Below are 15,537 nucleotides of genomic sequence, written 5' to 3'. Positions count from 1 at the left end.
CTAACATACCTACGTAAGAAATGGCAGTGAAAGCAGCACTCTTGTATATAAGCATGCCAGAGATATATGTGACCACTTCAGACATTTTATTACCATCTTTAACCCTCAAAACATGAGTCCACATCTTTTTTTGTTCAGTCATCTACAATATGATGTGTCTTTATTGGTAAAAAATGCTTTATTCTTTGTAAAGGTTACACTAATTTGCATACTAGCTCGCCACAAACAGGTGATCATTCTGGGAATAGTGTTATTGTGATCTTTGACCCTCAAAACATGGGTCTAGACACCTCATTTGTTCAGTTATCTGCAATATTGGCTGAGATATATGAAATATGCGATTTCTTGATAATCGCGTCCTTAATTTGCATATAAATGATACATGGGACACTGACAACTTGTTAACATAGCCTATCATTTTTTTCCACCTTTTTTCCATTCTAGAAAGTCTGGTTAGAAGTATATTTCCGGGGGGTGCATGATACCCCCCTCTATCTACTAGACTAAAAATAGAACTGTGACATTTTGACACTTAAAACACCATGGGATAGTCAAGAAGGTTATGTCAGATATCATCGTGCTAAAGATTCAGTCTGACTTTTCATTCATCCTCGACAAACTGGCACATGCAGACGCACACAAGAGACTTAACTCATTTACCTCTCATTCACACACAGCTTTCAACAACACACTCTTTATTTGTCTCATCAGTGAGACCGTCAGCATGACCAAAGCCGTGACTAGGGATGTCCGATATCATCGGCCTACCGATATTATCGGCCGATATTGGCATTGAAATGTGATATTGGGTGGCGTAGCGGAGATTGCGCTCGTCACCAACGCAGGAGATGCTGGGTTCGAGCCCAGCTCTCGGCGTTGCTACCAGCTTGGCTGGTCGTTCATACTAATACAATTGGCAGTATTAGGGGGTGGGAAGCTGGTGGGTGGGAATCTGGCATTGTGGATAGCGACGCCTACAGGTCAGGTCTCGGCGCTTGCTCAGCGGGGGCAGGACTTGGTGGAGATAGCGTGCCCTCCCACGCGTTACACTTCACCAATGAGAGTCCTCGCTGCCAAGTGAAAAGACGTCACTGGCAGTCGCCGCACGTATCGGAGGAAGCGTGTGGTCGGCTTCGGGATGCCCTTGTACCGACTCATAGGAGAACATGCATACAGCAGCCAGGTAGGGGAGGGGGGGGAATTGGCACGGCGACCAAATTGGGACGGGGAGAAAAACAGAAAATTGGAGAAAGAGAAATTAAAAAAATATATAAATGTGATATCGGAAAATATCGGTATCGGTTTAAAATATATATATATATATATATATATATATATATATATATATATATATTTTTTTTTACATTTCTATAACCTTTATTTAACCAGGCAAGCAAGTAAGAACAAATTCAGATTTGATTTATTGTCAAAAGTATGCATAATGTTGTGTTAATTCCACAACAAGAGATATGTAATGTTAATAACCTGAAATTATTCCGTTTTTTGGGGGGGAAACCCTGCATATATCGGTATCGGTTGATATCGGTATCGGAAATTAAGAGTTGGACAATATCGGTATATCGGTATCGGTAAAAAAGCCAATATCGAGCATCCCTACTCCAAAGGAATCCTGATAAGATATCTGAAATATTATCACATGTTCCACAAACTGACAAGTAGGCGTGTAATAAAAAACAATAAAAGAAAATAGCTAACGATTCAAAACTAATCTTTAGCAAATATTTCCTATTCCAAAACAAACATCACTCCCCGAATGAATTTCTCTCATGTAAATTGTCCTATGAATGAACAAACTAAAATGTTCTGGAATGTGGACAGAAAATTAAGATTGACATTATATTTAATTTATTGCCAATACTGATTGGCAATTGTATGGCTGATACTGAGTACTGACTCCAGCTACTTTTACTGAAGGATATAAACGTAAAGGGATATTTCACTTCAGTAGAACATGTTTCAGCAGCCTTACCTCTATGCAAGTAAGCTAGCGACCACTACCATCCCTATTGTCCACTGTCAACACCAACATGTCTCCCAGGCATGAGGCTCCTTATTCAGTTCTATGATACTTAAAACAGGTCCCCAAAATGAATGGAATGAGGAGCTAGCCAAGGTGAGAGGCACATTCAGCCATAGACTCATCCCCCCACGACACACCACTAATGGCCTCGGCCAGTCCTTCTTATCAGTGGCCATCAAGCTCCACAACCGTGGGCATGGATTGCTGCCAATAGCTGGAGAACTAACGGCTGGAGAACTTGAGAACTGGACTGTTTGACTCCCAACTACTAAATGCTGCATGGACAGTACTAGGGGTGGATGGTATAAACGGTATACACTGTATGAATTTGCGCTACGGTATGGATTTTCACTATACATTGTGACCGGTAGACTAGAGCAGCTAGTCACAGCAGTAGCAATGACGTTAACGTTACTTGACGATTCACTCAACGTTTGCAGTGGTCGTTGCATAGTGTTTAATTGTACTGAGTTTTTCTCCACTTGCTAACTATCAGTAGCTAGCCAGCTAGATAACGTTAGACAATGTCTCATGTATTAAACTAAAGTGAATAGTTGACTGGGTCATTTTAAACAGTAACGTTAGCTAGGTAGCTAACGTCAGCTCACGGAACAACGATAGCTAGTTAGCCAACGATAGCCAACAACCTGCGAAAACGAATACCAAACTGATGATATCAGACGTTGATATCAGGAGCTATCAGTAGCTAGATAACATTGGACAACGCCTCATGCATTAAACTAAAGTGAATAGTCGACTGGGCCATTTTGTTTAATGCTTGTTATGTTGAAAGAGGAGCTGCACTCGACTCGACTCTTGCCGGAGCATTTGTTGACATGGGTCTGTGAGGGGGAGGGGCAAGGCGTGCAGCAGCAGCTGTGTGTGCCTCAGCAAGCTAGAACTCCGCTGATAATTGAATCATGTTTTTCGCGCATATCATCGATTGGCGAAAATAAAGCATTATCGGAATTCACAGATCTCATATTTATACTGATTATCGGCCGATACCGATCGGGGCATCCCTAGTAATAGCTGCCATACCAGTGTTTTACCGCTTCAGAAGCATTTATATAGACATTTTAAGATAAATGAATATACCGTGATATATACCGTTACCGTCTACGCTTCAAATTATACCGTGATATACATTTTAGACCATACCGTCCAGCCCTAGACAGTACTATGTATACTATAATTATTATCGATAGAGAATACATTTCCTATAGTCTTATTCTATAAGACTATGCGTTATAGTGTTATTCCCCCCCCCCTTGCTGCTATGACAACCCAAGGGGATCAATAAAGTATCACTTGACTTGAATGAGGAGCCCGACACCTGGAGGGACGATGACGATGGTGGTGATGACGGCAGACAACAGGGACAGCAGTGGTCGCTAGCTTACTTCTAGGTACACATAGAGGTAAGACTGCTGTTCACCTTAAGTGAATATCCCTAAAGGATACATTTAGGTTCATTGACAAAACGAATGAGATATATAATACATTTTTCTCTATTAGAGAAATCCTTATATCAAAAATATATATCAAAGGTGCTATAGATAACATTCAGCCACTAGATGTCACACTAGAGCACCAGCATGTAATTTATCCAATCAGGTGCATTCCATGTGGGGAAGGAGGGGCAACATGCACGCAACAACATTCATTTTGGACACGCAAATTTTTTTTAAATGGTGAATTCATTAAACAATAATGTTTTAGGTGGATGTTGTGGATGTATTTTTATATATATATTAGGGATGCACAGATATGAAAATTTGCCACCGATACCGATAGTTCAACTAACACAATCGGCCGATACCGATATTTGTGGCAACAAATTTTTTTTTTTTTTTTTTTTTTTAATATTTTTTTTTTGTATTTTTTTTTACATTTTTTTATGAAACTACTGTATATTTGTGTTACAAATTGTGCTCACCGATATGAACATAGGCCTCTTTACTTACTTAAAAAAAGGAAACATCAAGAAATAGTACTATCTCTCTCCCAGTATGTTCTGCAGGGCTGCAGCTAGATACTAGTTCTCCCAGCATTTTGATTGACAGTCGATTCTGCCAATTACGTCACACACCGCTTGCACCCGCCTCTGCTGTTACCACCAATCGGCAAGCGCGTATACATTTTTTACTTCGGCTTTTGTCCGCCATTGATTTTGATGATTTTACAACAACAACAATGGCGGCGCGGCTGACGTTTAGCTTTTAGCTCCGCAGGATGACTTAAATGAGGCATAATGATTTTACTGCAACTAATGTTATAATAAAACAAAGCCTTTCTATACATGTGTCTGATTGAAAATGTTATTAACAGATTGCAGAATGGGTTAAACTCAGGGCTCTGTGAGCAACGGAAGAAACTGAGCTAGTTTGAACGCTTGCTACGTTCGGGTAAATAATATGCTGATGTTATTGAACGTGTAACACTAACTATATAACGTTAATGCCACAAAACGAATGCCTTGTTAATCATAAGTAGTAACGTTGATGCAGTAGCTTGTGTGTGTGTGTGTGGGGGGGGGACTGGGGACGGCGTTGTGCAGGTCGCGAGTGAACTTTGCTAGTTTGAACGCTTGCTACGTTCGGGTAAATAATATGCTGATGTTATTGAACGTGTAACACTAACTATATAACGTTAATGCAACAAAACGAATGCCTTGTTAATCATAAGTAGTAACTTTGATGCAGTAGCTTGTGTGTGTGTGTGTGGGGGGGGGGGGACTGGGGATGGCGTTGTGCAGGTCGCAAGTGAACTTTTTTTGTCTTGACGCTACACAAATTGATGGATATTTATCGGCTACTGCCATCGGCACATTCGAGCTTATCGGCCGATAGGCCGATTGCAGTCAACAAGGCACTTATCGGCCGATACCGATACCCGACCGATACATCAGTGCACCCCTAATATATATATATATATATATATATATATATATATATATACATCTGACTGCAGTATTGGAGGGAATTCTATATAGAATCAGTCTACCTGGTATCAGTACTGGTGTATTGTCTACACAGGACAGAGTGAAGCAGCACAAACCTCTTCCATATCTGACACACCAAACACCACGGTCTCAATGACCTCTCCGTGATTCTCCAAGAACCTGCGCACAGTTCCTGCAAACAAACACACACACAAATGACAAAAGTATAAATTAAAAGACTTTCCCCCATAACCCTAACCCAAGTGTCCTATTAAAAACAACTATAATGCGAAGGTTTCTAACGAGGGATAACGAGCTGTTGGCTGTCTGTGAGAGGAACTGATATATCATAATGGAAGGTGCTGTAGGAGAGATAATTAAATTTGCCTCCCGGTCCCATAGAGAGCCGAGTGTGTGATTCCCTGAGCCGTTTGGCGAGTATATACGACCGCCTGTGCGTGTGTGTGTGAGTGTGTGAGTTAGCGGCCATGTGCATGACTGAGCCTGCCAAAATGCTAGCGTACAATGGGTGACTGTCTGACCTTCTACAAGGTTATCTGTGAATGTAACTATGCGACTGTGTGTGTGCGCATTCAAATGCAATGCAGCGCTACTATAAAAGGTTAAGTATGACTGTATGACTTCCTAGGTTATGTGTGGACATAACCTGTGTGTGTGTGTGTGTGCGCACATGAGTCTTACTGAAAGCTATGTGCGTGGCGTCCTCCACCGGATAACCTCTCTTAGTTGTCGTCACCACACAGAAGCCCACTGACGCCATGGACTGTTCTCTGGTAAGCAGCAAAGAATACTACGTTTAGACAGTGTACTACATCCACAGTACACACAGAAAATAGTATTTATAATGGCACTTACTGTACACACGGGTGTAAGTACTCAAACACATAGACCTGCAAACAAGGACCCATAATAATAACGACCTACATCAAACTATAATCTACCCATATAACTCTGTATGATAGCATGTACAATAATGCTGTATATACCGTATATATATATATTAAGGCTGTCAAAGTTAACGCGGTATTAACGCATTATCGCCCGATTCTATTAACGCTACTATTTTTTTAACTCACGATTAACTTAAAAAAATTAAAATAAAAAAAATAAAAAATTTCCTTTTTTTTTTTTTTTACTAGACTTCACTCAGGTGTATTATTGATGCTCTCATTGATACTATGTTTGTTTCTGAAGTGTGTGGGTGTGTGTGTGAGATATATAGAGAGAGAGGGGGTGAGAGAGATGAGGAAGGGACAAGAGAGAAAGAGATCTGGGAGAGTGTGTGTGAGAGAGAGAGGGGGGGGGGGTGATTACTCAGCCCTTGTGTGGGTGAATGTAACAAGTTCCTAACGTTTTCTTTCCCCTATTATTTCATGCACACTTTATTCATTGTTTTAAATGATTATTTTCTTTTAAGTTATTTTGTGCATCACTCTGTTTTGAATTTGATGAAAATTTGCAATGCATGAGGGTCATCCTTTTGTGTTAAATGGCTGCATAAAGCAAGCATTTGTTGACTCTAAAGAGTATTAAAACTTGGAACTTGAAAAAGATCTGTTTAACACATTGAGTGCCACGGACGCGTTTTGTCGTTAGTTCATGCCGACCTTTGAGTGCCCCCGACGCTATATAGCGTTTGTTTTTATTATTGGCGATTTGAATTCATATTTCATCAATCGAGCCTCGGGTTAGTGCTGCAGAGTCTCTCTGAGCTCAATTGGGAAGATACCGCCCGCTATCGTCTCTCCCTGTGGTACTGCATCCCATTACTTTACACTGCTGAAGGGGGGGTGGCCAGTTTGCGTCTATGCCAAATACAACGCAGTTCGGTTTCCGGGTTCCTCTGATTGGCCACTAAGCCCACGTGACCGCGCGCTAGCACGCCCCCCTTATCGCCCGCTGCCGCGCTGTGAAGCGGAAGAGCCAGCGAGGCGACGCAAGGCGGTGGTTTCAGCAGCAGCGGCCGTCTTCTTCCGAGGCGGCTCGTTCTTATTAGTCCCTAATGTCATATATGTTGTGTATGTCATAAATGTCGATATTAATTGAAAATGGGGGACCCTGATGTAAACAAGACGAAAGTCTTTCTCTGGTCTGCATCCCCATAACAATTGTGTGTATTGCGCCGTACTGTATTGTACCCATTCTGCAATCTGTTAAATAAAGTTTTCATTCATTCATTCATTCATTTCTCCCCCACTACTCCCAAAAGTAACACTAAATAGATAAAGTACAACAACGCCAGACTCAAGAAACTGTGTTCCCTTTGGATGTGTTCTCTTCTCATAAACAATGTTTGTTTACACTGCACACGACACTCGAGGCTGCAACGGGTGTAATCTCTCCTCTATCAAAGAGGTTGCGTTCAGGAATCGACGTTGTGATGTCCTACGTATCTTCCTCTCTAAAAGCCCCACGCAATACAGCATGTCTTGAATGTTCAGGCAGGAATTCACAGCAAGAAAATGTGTTGCTAATCTTTGTTCAGTACAATATGATTGGAAAAATAAGCTACATCTGGAATGAATAAAGTGATTTTTTATTTTTTTTTAACTGTCAAGGGTACCAGCGTCTTTAGTAGCGCAACTAATATCCATATCAGTTACATCATCCAAGGTATTGTTACTCAATATTTGTGAGCGTGGTTTGGAGATATTCACAGTAATTGTTAATTCAGTAAAGTAGTCAGATCTACTCTTTATTGAAGGTACTGATATGATATGATTCTACGATTAATACTACAAATGTAATGGTCCTCAATGAGTATAACAATTACACAAAACATTAGCTTTATATCAGCCTCTGAAAGAAGAAATGGTTTCTTTATACATTAGTCCTATATATATAATTTGAAATAAAAAAAATACCATGTTCCTTAGTCCTGTATTATGATCAAACAATTACACAAAAATGCATCCTATATAGACTCATATACCAAAACATTCAGAAATACCCAAATGATGCGAGTTTGTTTTTTTATGACATGCACAACTACAAGCTTTTAAAAACACTGACATAACCGCTGAATATCACTGAAATCCAAGTTAATGTATATCTTAGAAGTTCTTTGTTTCATCATACAAACAGCCAAAGCTGTCATGTATGTTGTGTATGTCATAAATATCGATATGAATTGAAAATGGGGGACCCTGATGTAAACAAGACAAACGTCTTTCTCTGGTCTGCATCCCCTTAACAATTGTGTGTATTGCGCCAAAGGGAACACAGTTTCTTGAGTCTGGCGTTGTTGTACTTTATCTATTTAGTGTTACTTTTGGGAGTAGTGGGGGAGAAATGAATGAATGAATGAATGAATGAAAACTTTATTTAACAGATTGCAGAATGGGTACAATACAGTACGGTGCAATACACACAATTGTTAAGGGGATGCAGACCAGAGAAAGACTTTCGTCTTGTTTACATCAGGGTCCCCCATTTTAAATTCATATAGACATTTATGACATACACAACATACATGGCATTAGGGATTAATAAGAACGAGCCGCCTCGGAAGAAGACGGCCGCTGCTGCTGAAACCACCGCCTTGCGTCGCCTCGCTGGCTCTTCCGCTTCACAGCGCGGCAGCGGGCGATAAGGGAGGCGTGCTAGCGCGCGGTCACGTGGGCTTAGTGGCCAATCAGAGGAACCCGGAAACCGAACTGCGTTGTATTTGGCATAGACGCGGCCAGTTTGCTCATTTTACTTTTCCCTCAAGCCAACTGAAGGATCGATTGTGCTCGCCGGCCCGGAAAACGCGTGGATTATGTATTTACAGGACCCAACACTGTAATCAATAAGCGTGATCGATATTTTGAATGGCGATCAGGAATTGGAATAATCTTTTTGGATAACATCTGATCTCAGGTAAGGAATTTATTTTACCAGTCTTAGGATAATCAGAGCTGTTTTCACAGAGATATAAGCGTTTGCCCTATGCGTGTGTGGCTGTGATCGCTGATGAGGAAATGAGAGAATCGATTTTTCAGCCCGCCTCTATAGCGTGCATAAGTACACATATACTATCGATAATCTAGCGTTTATTTGAAAACAATTAATAAATAGGCCGAAAAATGACAACGTTTTTGTGTATGCTAGAATATTCCAGTAAAAATGCCTTTTATCACGGAATCTATATATTTTCCTGAAAAACGAGGGCTTTTCAAAATGCTATAAAACGAAAATGAACCGATTAAAAAACAATCCGTTTCGACAATGTTGACTGCAAACAAGTCATTGATAAGCGACAGGCAGATTAGACACATAGCCAAATTTAAGACAGAGATTATGCGTTCACAACGCTATCATTGAAGTGGGTGCTGGCATTTAACCATGTTTCCCATGTTAATGGCCGGGTATTGAAAGTGTTAAGGTAGATAAAAAAAAATGCGATTAATCGCGAGTTAACAATGAACAATCATGAGATTAATCGCGATTAAATATTTTAATCGATTGACAGCACTAATATAATATATATATCTGTGTACATATCCCTTACTACTGACCTCTGGTGGCCAGTACGACTTACCATAGTGTATTTGTTATACCTGTATCACTGTACATAACACAGTAGATACATCTGGTGATTAGTACAATTACTCAGTAGTACTATATTTTATATCCAGTTTAATCACCTGTACACTGTAGATTGCACTTTACTGTTACATTTGCACTCTTCTTTTTGTTGTACTGTACCTGTGCTATGATGACAATACATTTGACAATACATTTTAATCTAGACTAATCTAATCTACGGGGTGACAGTGGTTCAGGAGGTAGAGCAGTCGTCTGGTAATCCGGAGGTTCCCGGTTCGATTCCCACTCCTCCCGGGCAGCATGTCGAAGTGTCCTTGAGCAAGATACTTAACCCCTAATTGCTCACGATGTGCATTGTTGCATGGTTGCATGAGTGAATGGGTAAAATGTGAGGAACAAATTGTAAAGCGCTTTGGATAAAAGCACTATATAAATGCAGCCATTTACCATATATCTAGAGTATAGGCATCATCACCTGGCGTCTTGTAAGTATTACTATAGACAACAGGCCTCATTTATCCAGGAGTGATTTTTAAATACACTACCAAACCAATTTCCACTTTGAATTAGATAAGGAGTCCTTGGAAACAGCTGGCATTCATAAATAATATATTGTAAGTAAATTGTGGTACAGCTGTTTATGATCAGGATTTGACCTTTAACACCTACGGAAACACTGATAAATGAGGTCCATTGTACAACAACCTTTCAATGAGGTCAAAGTCTCTCACACGCACGCACGCACGCGCGCGCACGCACAAACACACACACACGAACACGAACACGAACACACACACACACACACACACACACACACACACACACACACACACACACACACACACACACACACACACACACACACACACACACACACACACACACACACACACACACACACACACACACACACACACACACACACACACGTAAGTCAGTGGTGTAATTGTAGAAGCAGGAGTCTAATGAGGAACAAGGCAGAACCTCTCACTGTCACACAAACAGGTGGCTGGAAGGAGAAGAGAAAACACCACTGTGTTGAAAATGAGCCCTGAATTCAATCAACACACACGGCCTGGGGTGGCCTGGGTTGACCTGGACGGAGCTGAGGAGACCTGAACACGAAGGCTCCTCTTCACAGGCATGTGTCAACAACACGGTTGCTTTGTTAACCCTTTGATCGCCGGGGTTAAATTCATAATTTACCATCCCTCGCCAGCCCTATTTAACATGGAGAAGTTCCCCTTCTTTGCAGGGCTATAACTTTTTAAATTGTATTGCTAAATTGACATTACCATGGCCCATTCAAAGTCCTATATCTATTGTTCAGGGTGTAGCAAGTTATACTTTTTCATTCACATATTCATACTAAAATACGGTCTAAAGTATAAGTATGTTTTTATCGTTTTCTGCAGCTTTCTCCAGAACTTGATTTATAGCCCTAAATGCATTATATTGATGATCAAATACAGTTTGATAGCGATCGGTGGCAGATAAAAAATGTCAATTGCACGTACTTCTAGAAGTTACTACGTATGATCTGATGTTGACCGGATGGGCGGGGGGTCGTTTATAATTCCGTGGGCAACGTTATATCATTCATCTAGTGTGGGTGATATGATCATTAGAGCAGTTAGTATAGAATACATAAAAAAATAACGCTGAAACTCACCGTAGCTTCCTCTCGCCGTTGGGAGATGAGCGTGGAACAGAATTTTTTCTATTATGGGATGTAGAAATACCCGATCCATTTCCAGGTTGTATAATAGTATATACGTCCAAATCATGTTGTTTATCGAGTTATTGGCAACGGATCGCTATGTATTGTGTCGAGCTCGAGTCCCGGGACCTATAGCGAGTGATCGGACCAAATTGAAATGAGCACCAGCTTCAACTTCCTGTTTCTTCCCTGGGCGATCCGCCGATCGGCCACCAGATGGCGCTCTTGAACCGTTAGAGAGTTGACAGGGGCTCACCAGTACATATAATGTCTCCGGGGGAGAAATATGATTTCGATCACAGATTTTAGAAATATTGATATCAAAGACGCTGTGCAGCGTCATCGGCAGAATAAGCATGGCGGGGAATGACGTGTTCCAGCGTCAACGGCGATTAAAGGGTTAAGACAGAGGACGGCGAAGCGAGACAGGGAATAACTAAAAGACGAAGAGGGATGACAAAGCTCGGAAGCCTGGACTCATAGAGTAGAGTCTAGGGCTGAGACTGAGAGATACACTGGACTCATAGAGTATAGTAGAGTAGAGTCTAGGGCTGAGAGATACACTGGACTCATAGAGTATAGTAGAGTAGAGTCTAGGGCTGAGAAATACACTGGACTCAGAGTATAGTAGAGTCTAGGGCTGAGAGATACACTGGACTCAGAATATAGTAGAGTAGAGTCTAGGGCTGAGAGATACACTGTAGCAAAAGCATCATAATAAAATAGTCAATCGGACCGGGAAGTTTCCGACTACCAGACGACCGCTCTACCTCCTGAGCCACTGTCGCCCCAGTTATATCATGATGAAGGGAAAAGTTACTCGCTCCAACCGACCCAGATCAAAAGGAAACGTAGGCCTGTCCGGTGCTCTAGGACGATCTTGAATCAGGGAGAGACAAAGTAAAACACTGGAACACATGGACTGTTAAGCTGTAGGGTCCCCTTACATCGATCAATAGAGATTTAGAGACCGTATTAGATCCCCACGTGGGGTATCATTGGAAAGCCACACTCATTGGCTAAAACCCCGTCCAAAGGTTTTCGAGATCGCCAAATGATTGGCGGAGCTAGAGCCCTGGGAGTCGTGTATGTGTTGTGTACTTTGCCATGTACTTTGGCGCACGCCTCACATATCGGCATGTAACTCGAGAACTGCTGAACGGATTTTGTCGCCTGAAATGTCAATCGACAGGCAACAAAAAGGGATTTAATTCTCTATATATATTGTATTAAAAGAAATGCACACCCAAGCCGCTAGAGGTCGGCAAAGTGGCATGTCGCGAATAGTCCTCAAGAGGGCCCACATGTGGCCCTTGGATGTTAAGAGGTTAATGTTGTGTTTCTTTTTCAAATATAGCCAAGAGTAAAGACCTTAACCCTATCAAAACAGCAGTCAAAGTGTATATTTCAATTTTTACCAATATTTTAAAGATTTACAGAAAATATGATTTATCGAAAAAATGCTAATTATATATCTTTTATCGTAAAACCGCGAGGACATGACTAAATCCAGATGTAACACTGCCATTGGAAAGAGGACCCTTTTCCCTATCCATAGATGTATGATGTGATTTGGCCATAATCAGGTCAAGTTCAAGGTCAAATATGAATTTATAATAAAAAATGGATTCTAATTTATTACTGTATCTACAAATCCTTCTGTTTAATCATCTTCCCTTTATTCATTTGCTTAGATTTTTTGTACACTTGATCTCAAGAAGGTGCTGAATGAGCTCAGTGAGCGTAATCAAAAGAACCTCAATGTTTTCATGGTGTTATTCACCGGAAAAGATGCAGAAAAAATATAACATAATTTATATTCTCCTTTGTTTCATCACAATTTACTCAAGCCTAGTAACAGACACAATATTTCTGACACTGGGAATCCATACCCCCAGGTCCCTAGATGTCCCTAGATACCAAGAACATGCAAATTGACCTTGTAGACATGGAGCAATCTTCCATTTACTTGGGCATGTACCTTTAGGCGGAATTTCTGAAAATAGGGCTACAGCTTAACAAGTTAAGCTTTATTTTAAGCTAATGTTTTGAGGCAGGGTGCGTCTTCATTGCTTAGACTCTGATGAAGTCGCACCCTGCGTCAAAATGTTAGTTTAAAATAAAGTTTATCGTCTCTCCCCGAAATCATAATGATATTTTTCTTAGTTTTGTCAGTTTAACTCATTCCCCGCCAACAACGAGTTTACTCGTTATTGGGAGCAGACGCTTGAACGCCAATGTAACCTACTGTAATTCAACGCTATCAGTTCTTTCTGCAGTGGTACAACTATCGGTTCAAGGAGACTGGCTCTAAGAAAAATACACGGGCACCGTGATCTACGTTTGACCTTTTATGTAACTTAAAGGAGTTCACCAGGTTCAGTACACATTACAACATCATAGGATCCATGCAATGGTCCACATTTATAGAAAATAATAAATGGACTTCCGGTTTAGCATCAGCATGTAGTGGTCGCATCCTCTCCCGTTATTTAAATTTTTGCTTCAAAAACCACTTTTTACAAGACCAATGTGTTTAAACCTCAAGGTATATATTAACTGAGATCTTCAACTAACTATATCGACAGAAAGAATCAAGATGCCAGGAAAGAAAGATACACGCGCAGCAGCCAAACTAACTGCAGAGGATCCGCCTGTGGATACGGGCTCCGTGCGGGAAATGGCAGGAGAGATCGAGAAAAGAACAGCTGATATTGTCACCTCTTCCATCGTCCCGGCCACATCCTCCGATATAGAGTCTCTTGCTAAGCTAATAAAGATCTTAACCTATAAAGGTTGATAAGGTTGGCGCTAAGGTTGAGAAGGTTGACGCTATCAAAAAATCTATCGAATCCAAAATTGAAGATTTAAAAGCAGCGGCTGCAGAACAAACCGAACGCACTACTGTAGTTGAAGCCACCTTGGTTGAACACACACTGAGATTCATTAGGGGCGATGGGGCTTTACATGACGGCATCGTGGAACTAACGGAGAAGATAGATGAGGTCAACGGGAAGCTAACGGATACAATATATGAAAACAACGAGAAGCTAACAGCTAAGATATTCGAAATCGAACGTCATTCCCGCAGATTTAATATCCGTATAGTGGGACTGGATGAATCAGTTGACTGCACAAACGACTCGTTCGCGACAGTGTTAGCTCAAATTCTAGGACCAGATATCCTCTCTACACCACCTATAGTGGATCAGCGCTACAGAATTGGCATCCGAGACGACAACAATAAATCGAGGGTGATTATTGCTAGCCTACGTCAAACTGGAATAAGAGATACGATTATCCGTGCGGCACGAAAGAAGAGGGGAACTCTGCTACACAACGGGAAACTAGTGTATTTCTACGAGGATTTTTGACGCGAGGTTGTATCCCTACGAGCCCGTTACAAGTCAGTGATGTCTCAGCTTTTTGAGAAAAATTTCCAACATATACTACGCTACCCAGCGAATCTTTCCATCATGGATAAAAATGGAAAAAGGGTCCGGCTCTACTCGACTGAAGACGCCGCGGATTACATGAGGGACCCACAACGCGGAGGAGGCTAAGTCTTATTCATCTTTTTTTTATCTTTTTGATAACTTCGTTATAACTTAGACACCAAAAACGGCATCAAACAAGCTTTGATAACAATGGGTCTCATTCCCGAAAATGTTTCAAAGATATATTCTGGAAGACTTATCTTGGAACCACTGAGACATAATCTATGACAAGTACACTCTGAGTCCTGAACGTGCTGGAGATATGTCTTAAGTGGCTGAAACGGTCGCAGAAATGATATGATCCGATATCTGCTTGGAGAATGGCATTCTGTCGTAAACTCCAAAGCGCGTTCCCGTTCAGGTCATTTGCATACAAACCACGCCCCCGACAGTCCTTATAAAGCAACTGGTGACGCAGCTGTGTGAAATGGAATGGCGGAAGTGCTTTGAGAGCCGCGTGATTACGAAACCTAGCTTCAGTCAGTGCCAATCAGAGAGCGTCTCCGAGAAATGCGGCTAGGTTTCATAATCACGCTTGCGCCCATCAAAACTAGATTTGATTAATGTATTGGCATCATATACAGCTTGCGGTACACACCTGCCGCAGCGCGCGCGCACACACACACGCGCAGTACTGTATATGAATGAATGAATGACATAATATATATAGCCTACGGGCCGGCGGGCGTAATGAATGAACGCAGTATGGCTTATTATTCCATAATTAAGCCTATAGGCTACTGTTCATTCGTAGGCGCACACAAGACTTGTTATGGAATATTAA

General features: G+C 41.3%; 1 protein-coding gene across 2 annotated transcripts in view; it reads right to left on the bottom strand.

The window, feature by feature from the left end:
- Positions 1-15,537, bottom strand: part of gdap2 (ganglioside induced differentiation associated protein 2) — a 183,708-nt gene that overhangs the window by 120,671 nt on the left and 47,500 nt on the right. For both annotated transcript variants that reach the window (XM_084314771.1, XM_084314772.1), the window contains exons 5-6: positions 5,688-5,776; positions 5,102-5,178 (exon numbers count right to left, since the gene is read on the bottom strand). In XM_084314771.1, the coding sequence (XP_084170897.1) occupies positions 5,102-5,178; positions 5,688-5,776 (166 nt within the window). The remainder of the gene's footprint in view (positions 1-5,101; positions 5,179-5,687; positions 5,777-15,537) is intronic.

This window comes from Notolepis coatsorum (genome assembly GCF_963971535.1).
Source record: "Notolepis coatsorum genome assembly, chromosome: 5".
Classification (NCBI taxonomy): Eukaryota; Metazoa; Chordata; class Actinopteri; order Aulopiformes; family Paralepididae; genus Notolepis; species Notolepis coatsorum.
Note: the sequence above shows the minus strand (reverse complement) of the source record. Positions and strands in the feature narration are given on the sequence as shown.